We start from the raw sequence: 7,912 nt of genomic DNA on the forward strand, positions 1-7,912 counted from the left end.
GAACTGCTGTAAGCAGACAAGCGTGACATTGCTCGTATAGTCACTTCAGGAAGAGTGCACCAGTGTTTACTTTATATTGCTGTGGATTTCGATTTCAATTGATAAAATAAATACAATTAGAAGACGCCCCACTATCTATTGGTCGACTGATAAAAGTGGCATTTCCCTCCCATTAATCTGTATGTAATTATCCACAACAATGAACTAAAAACATGTCGCATTTTTTTTTCTAAATTACAAATCATAAAACTTAAACTGACACAATGATTAAAAACCTTGGGGTCTGTGAAGGTTCTCAGTTATCCAGGTCATGGTAGTTTAAAGAGCTTGGAAAGAAAAGCGCTTGGACTTCTTTAAGTTGCTTGAAGACGTTTCACCTCCGTCCTGCTGAAGGACAAAGAAAAAACATCAAGTTATGAAGTCCCAGAAATTCTCTGTAATCAAGACTTGGATCAGGGCAAAGGTATAAAACGGTTTCTGGGTGTCCCTGGAAGCACAGAGGCCTCCAGTTTGAGCTGGAAGAGAGCTCAGCATTCACCCAAGATGAGTAACTGAGAAAAAGGGTCTTCTTCATTAATCAGGAGCTTGATGTAAATCAAAAGATATGACAGTCAACTTGATTTTAAAAGACTCTGTATGAATAAGCAAAAACTGTTTTATTTTAGATTTTTATCAGAAGAGAAAAATAAATATTTTGGGCAAATCTTAAAGCACTATTAATGGCCATTATTCCTCCCCACCTGACTAATGCAGCGACGCATGTATGGTGGGAGAATCATGCAATGAAAGAGCTTCACAGTGAATGAGGTGAAACACAGGAAAATGTGAGTGCAGTGAGCTGGGGAAACATCGGGCATCCACCTTTCATTTCTTTCAGTGACACGAAGCAACCAAAACAGCCCTGCATGTACTTCAGGACTGAGTGTCCAAGAGTGTGTCAGTGGGCCAAAGCCCAGAATTACACCCAACAGAATTTTGTACACAGACAAAAAATATGTTGTAGCCTGTCCCAGCTGTCACAGGACAAAAAGCAGGGTATACCCTGGGGAGGTTGCCAGTGTGCTGGAGGGCCAACACAGAAAGCCAGACGACTGTTCATGTTCACATTCACACCTACAGCCAATTTAGAAGCATCAGTTAACCTAATATGGGTGTGTTTGGAGTATGGGAGGAAGTACGTGTAGGGATTCCAGCAGGCGTCGGGAGGATGACCCCAGTTGGCAGGTGGATTCAAACCCAGGATCTCCTTGTCGTGAGGCAACAGTTTTAACTACCAGTTGTATGACATTGTGGTAATACAGCGCAGTGATGCTGATTTTATTTTTCTTTATCTGTATTAAATGTACCCTCCGGGTACTCCGGCTTCCTCCCACTGTCCAAAGACATGCAGCTTTATAGGGATAGGTTAATTGGATAATCCAAATTGTCACTAGGTGTGAATGTGCGAATGAATGTGAGTGCGAATGGTTGTCTGTCCCTGTGTGTTGGCCCTGCGACAGACTGGCGACCTGTCCAGGGTGTACCCTGCCTCTCGCCCTATGACAGCTGGGATAGACTCCAGCGCCCCCCGCGACTCTGAAAAGGATAAGCGGAAGCGAATGGATGGATGTATTAAATGAGCACAATTTTAATATACTTGAAATCATTGTTTTGCTTTGTCACTATCTATTATCCATGAATATACACCGATAGGGGGAAAATAGCTTTAGTTATGTTAAATTAAATGTAGTACAAAAAGTAAAAGGCTCCAAATACTTTCTGAAGTGACCAATATTGCTTTTGCCAATGTATCCATTAGGCTCTCTAAAAATGAGTCCATTTGCAGTCTGGAATGAGATCAAAACTGGTAGAATTTTCTGTTTTCCTTTCCAAGAAATATTTTTTCAGCCTAGGTGATAAAAAAAAGCTTTGTGCTCTAATATTCACACAGCTAAGCTCCTGCATACAACCACAGCCTTACACTGTTGACTCCTGAGAGTGAAAAATATCAGGACTGGATCTTATGAGCTGTACATGGTTCTTGAAGAAAGGGAGATATCTTAAATCCTCCAAGTCCATCCAAGTCTAAACTCAGTTTCCCTGCCCTTCTGAGATATAAGCTCTGTGTTTCAATGGGAATGTTAACCTGTTGATGTACATTTATTGAATCTTCATAACAATTTAACATTGTTGAATCATTTAAACACATTGTAGAGATGGGATTCAGCTAAATAAGTTGCCACAAGCATTCTGCACAGTGACCAGCTTCAGACCATTTCTGATATACCATTTTTTTTTTTATCTGGGGCTTCTTTTCTTTCTTTAAATTTCACCTGCACTGCACCTGAGGGTCATTTTTAAAATTGTGAAATGTATAATTAAAGTTAAAATTTGGTTGAAACGACACTTGTTTTTTCTTTGGATAATTTGAGCCCATATTTAACATATGTAAATCTAAGCAGCTGCAGTACATCTTCCCCATTTTTTCCCTCCTATCAGCAAGAGCCCTGCAACAACAATGCATTTTCCCCAAAGCTTCCATATCTCAATAAATTCAGCAGAGAGAGCCTAAAGAGATGAATTTAATTAGAGGAGCTGACTTCTGCTTCTCTTTGCATTCTGCTTCTCTCACTACTTCTGAGCTCCTCTCATGGTCTGTTTTAAGAAAACCTGCCAGAACCCACAGTCAGTCTGTTGGGCCTTATGCTTGAATTTTTCTGAGATCTGTTTCGAGTTGTAAGCAGAGCGCCGTGGATGAGAGCGGATAAGGTTTGAAATCTCTTGAATTTAAGCAACCTGCTGATTTAGCATTTGCTCCTCATCAGTATTCAGCTCTTCAGCTGCTCTCCTGCTTTCGGAGACGGAAAAAAGCTAAAGTGGTGACTTAATTATACACCCTGTAATCTGAGAACCGAGGAGAGAAACTCAGTGGATTTCAGTAAGTAGGCACACCGATTATTGACTATAAATAGGCAGAGCTGAATGCAATCAAATATCAGCAATATGGACTTTCTGGTGCTTAGATTTGGCCAGTATACAGCAGCAGTGCTCCAGCGGGTTATCTGCATTCAAGAGAGGCAGATGTTTCAGTAAAGCAATTAAAATATCTTAATTTTTTTTTAACTGATTGTTGGCCCTGCACAGAGCAATAAGAACGCAACATAAAATATATCCCAAAAGAGTCTGGATTTCCTTTACTGGATAATTGTTTTCAAAAATACAATGGAGTTTGCTTCCACCTAGTGGTGGAACTATGCCACTGCGGCGCTTCGCTGTCTGGCGATACACTTTGTTTGTACAAGCAAAGTATACACTTTGTATACAAGCAGAGCACAAAGTCTCTTCTCCCTGACGTCAAGTTATGTATCTTATATAAGGTGGAAACCAATTATATACTACTATAATTTATTTCCCTAACTGATAAAACACAAACTCTTCTTAACTAAATGCTCACTGTCATAAGCTAAATAGCTTTCGTCACATTAGACGTGGCTTACAGATCACTTTACTCCTATAAAGCTCTAAGCACATTCTGATTTACTAAAATCAAAACATGTTGTACAGTGACACGCACAACAACTCATCTGTCTTTATTGCCTAATTGTGTAACTAATTTGACTAATACACACCAGGTCAGAGAGCCCAGCCAGCAAGACTTTAACAATCTATATAAAGAATCTGAGAGGCAGAGGAGAAAGAGTGCATGAGTAGTGGAGGAAGAAAAGGAAAACAGTCATTTCTCATTAACTTTAAGCAGCTATGAAAGACCATTTTCTTGTTCATGGCATGTGAACACGCATGTGGCAGTGTGATTTTCCCCACACAGCCATCTCTACTCAAAGAATGGTCTGACAAAGAGAACATATCCAGTGAGCAGCAATCCTCTGGATGAAAATGACATGTTCATGCTGGATGTCAGAGGAAAATAGCCAGCTTAAATAACCACTCATTACAAACAAGATATGCAGAAGAGCATCTCTGATCACACAACACATGGAACCTGGAAAACAATGGCCCAAAGCAGCAGAAGACCAAATCGAGTGCTGTCAGTGATCCTCCATGAGTAGCAGTTGCAAGGAAGAAGAACTGCCTTTTTACCGGAAGACACCTCCAGCAGAACCATCGGCCTCAAAAAGAGAGAAAACCAGAATGCAGACACAAGGACAAAACAGACTATGACCAAGGGTTCTTTGTTTTGATTATGAGAGTAATTAATTCAATGAATTCTTATTGAATAATTGTCTTTTTATTTATAAAGTTATATGCATCAGGGCATAAAAATCATCTGAAGCTCAGCAGGTTCTTAAATTATTTAAATGATGACAATATATGACATATATATATACAGGGCAACTATAGCCAGGTGCTGCTATTCAGATGCATTTGATGAACTGATCATCAGCAAGACCAACTCTAGAAAAGCTCCATACTGTGGACACAAAACTTCAGTGACCTTGGTTATCCTGTTTAGGTCCATAGAGGGCTCCCCTGTTGACTGCAAGTACAATATAGAACATAAAAATTCATTATGCTGATCTTCAATGTAATCGAGGGGGACACACCTTCACCTAATACTTCACACCTACACTGGAGTTTAGTTTCAGTTTTCTGGGTGGATTTGCCCGTTTCCATTTAGATTTTTGGCTTGAAAATGTTCTGTTTCAGTTTAGCTTTATGTGTTTTTTCTCAGGGAAAGGTTTTTAGATGTTAAGAATAGACATTACGTAACAATACTTTGGATCACATAGTATCCTAGTAACAAAAACACACCCTGTTTAACCACAATGAGAGAAGAGAACATTTCCTGTTTACCTTTTAGTTTTATGGGTGAACAGTATGTTTCTTTCAGGATCCAATTTATTTATTTTTCAGTGTCTTTTTCCCTAAACACCCACTTTCAGTTCACTATGATTCTGATGTTGATGCTGGTTCTGTTAAACATGGTTTACTACAAAAGTGAAATATAAAATTTCAAACAAAACATAGGTTTATGTTAAAAACCAAACATTTCCAAAGTCACAAATGACCCCACACAGCTCTCCAGTACCCTACCCCAACTATGAAAAGCTGTATTAGTAGACTGAATAACTAATGGCAGGATACACTTTAGAAATATCACAATTCAAGTAAATACGGTTGCTATGGTCATAAATGACCACACATAGTGGACTGTTTTCAGATATCTTTAATCTTTTGCTCTTGTTGCTCAATCCAGGTTTAACCTCATTTTAAGCCTTGTAGACACTGTCTTACAAGACCTGTTTTCTCCCTTCTAGTATATAAGTAAACAGCTATAAACACATCTGGAGCGAGGCCTTTTGTAGCTGTATTTATGACCCCACATTGTCCCTCAGTCTATACCTACATGTGGCACCATTACAAAGGTCCTTTGGTAAAAGACTCACTGTTAATATTGACATACTGATAATAAGTCAAACAAGTATGAAACAAACAAAAAAAAGATACACTTTATTTGAAACCAGCAGGGGACATCTTTGTACAAAAATACACAACTGTTACACAGATGCTTTGTGTTGAGAATTGTTCATCATTATTCTGCTCCTTACACCACTGATGCGCCCCTGCATGCAGCACCAAAGTGACACAACCGCTAACTTGCTCAGACATAATTTCATCGTGTAAAACAACAAATCCAACAAGCAATGTCATTTGCCATAGAGAGGAAAGTCAGATCCTGGATTCTTGAGTTTAGACAAAAATTAAAAGATCCTTTCTTATAAATATCAGGTAGAATGCTGAACAGGTTCTTGAGACACCGAGCTGAATTTGTCTCAAGACTTCATTCTTCACTTGGTCTTTCCTTTCCCTCCTTCATTTGCCTTTTTTTGCTTCTGTTGCATTATCTCTGCATCCCTGGAGGAGAAAAGGGAGACATTTCAAGAGAGGACAAGCTTTATTAGGAGACTGAAATGTGCGTGCACACACACAATCACATTATGTGTAATATATGTCTAACTGTTTGAAAGACAAATTCCTTGCCTAAAGTACTGCAACACACATTTTTGTTGTTGTTTGCTTGTTTGTTTTGGGGATTTTTGGTGGGGTTTAATTTACTCAAGCATAAGATGGTTTTGTGTGTTTATTATTATTATTATTATTATTATTATTATTATTATTATTATTATTATTATTATTTTATTATTGTTAATAAAGGTTCAGAAATATAGGATAAATAACTTCTGTTAGGTAAGACAACACTGATTCATTGCCTTTACTATTCAAGAACCAGTGCTTACACGTACAGAAGTTCCAATGAAAAAGCCAGAAACCCCTGAATATGGTGTACAGGGTTTTTTTTCCCTTCACTTTTTTTTTAAAAATTAAGAATTATTTAAAAACTTAATAATTAGGTATGGAATTAATAAACCTTTGAATATATATATTATAATGATGTATAAAATATGTAATATATACATTTATAATTTTTGTATTTTCGTAAATATATAATAATGTACGCATTTTAATTAGACAATTATAATACAACTATAAAATAAAATAATTAAAAAACAAACTAATGAATTCTCCTAATTGTTAGTACATTTTACCTTTAACATGCGCACTATTTCCGTCACCTTGTGCTGTTTAGAAAACTATGCTTTGGTTTGTTTCGTTTGTGTGCATCCTACACTTCTTTAACCTCTTGCAGAGTGCAGGCTTACCTCTGTTTCCGGGCAGCTGCAGATAGCCCATCCTCATTTCTCTTGCCTTTAGTCTGTTCAGTATGCTTTTTAGCATTTTTCTGGCGTGCAAGCTCACGCTGGTTTCCTCCTGTCATGTCAATAAAAAGGGTAAAAACAACAACAACAACAAATCAGATGAAAAAGCTGCGCCTTGTAATGAGACACTTGACTTAAGTTGCTTCCAGCAAAAAAGAAGTAAAACACAAGCTGAATTTAAAAAAGAAAAAAAAAAGGAAATCTGTGTGTCTACAAATCGAATAGTTAAAAGAAAAACAGTATGCTATGATCTGCACGATGAAATATGAAGATGGTGCATCGCCCAAAAGCAGCCGACGTGGCAGAGAGGCGCTCCGGAGCATTTTCTTAACCAGAGCAACAACACAGAGGGCATCAAAAGAATTCGCTGCTATCATGGTTTTTTCCAAGTTCATGTGCAGGATTTAAAAAAAATATTACTAGTAAAAACACGGAAGCTGCGTTTAGACCAGAACACCCATATTTTGTTTCTGTATTGCGTCCACACATACAGGCCAGGGCTCAGAGTAACGCCCGGACAACAAGCGACCCAAAGCCAACACACGTACAACGGGACGTTATGTAACACATGTTAGCAAAAGTCTATGTCCTTCATTAAACCAAATGAAACAGCCAAATTAATTGCGTCCTTAAGTTATTGCCCAAAACGACAATCCTCTATAGAATCTATAAAATAGGATAATGTATGTTACATGAAATAGACGGAACCCAAGTCGATCAACGACAACCATGGGTGAAAAATAACAAACACGGAAAACAAGCATCCGACCAAATACATGAATCCCTCAGAGCGTAATAAATGTCGGTACTCACTAGTCATTTTAGTGATCGAGTCTTCTTCCCCCAAAAATCCAGACGAGCTCAGCCAAAGGGCCGCTGACTCCCTTCTCGACGCTCCCGTTGCTGTTTTTCAGTTTGGTCGCGAGCCAAATATGCGCGAGACTTCCGCAAGAGAACCAGAACATTCCGCTGAGCCACACGGGACTGCACATGCGTCAAGTCTGGTCGTCAACATGCCACGACGGTGAAGTTGCAAAGGGGTGACTTTTTTAAATTATTATTATTTTTTTTAACTTTTTAGCATTTTGCAAGGACTTTACAAATCATGTAGTCCACGTGTTAAAAAAATACAAAGACCATCAATGAACCGTATACAAAATGTTCAAATTATGACGCTTTTTTATTTCTTTCAAATG

General features: G+C 38.3%; 1 protein-coding gene across 2 annotated transcripts; it reads right to left on the reverse strand.

Moving 5' to 3' along the window:
- Window positions 1-5,422: 5,422 nt before the first annotated feature.
- serf2b (small EDRK-rich factor 2b) lies at window positions 5,423-7,658 on the reverse strand. Of its 2 annotated transcripts, XM_026172338.1 has the most exons (3): window positions 7,530-7,658; window positions 6,660-6,768; window positions 5,423-5,853 (listed from the first exon to the last, which is right to left on the reverse strand). In XM_026172338.1, exons 1-3 carry the CDS (start codon window positions 7,534-7,536, stop codon window positions 5,787-5,789), a joined length of 183 nt encoding a protein of 60 aa, XP_026028123.1. In that variant the 5' UTR covers window positions 7,537-7,658; the 3' UTR covers window positions 5,423-5,786. The 2 variants fall into 2 exon arrangements, with proteins under 2 accessions (XP_026028123.1, XP_026028132.1); XM_026172347.1 differs by lacking the exon at window positions 7,530-7,658 and having other exon boundaries at window positions 6,660-6,775.
- Window positions 7,659-7,912: the final 254 nt, after the last annotated feature.

This window comes from Astatotilapia calliptera, chromosome 1 (genome assembly GCF_900246225.1).
Source record: "Astatotilapia calliptera chromosome 1, fAstCal1.2, whole genome shotgun sequence".
Classification (NCBI taxonomy): Eukaryota; Metazoa; Chordata; class Actinopteri; order Cichliformes; family Cichlidae; genus Astatotilapia; species Astatotilapia calliptera.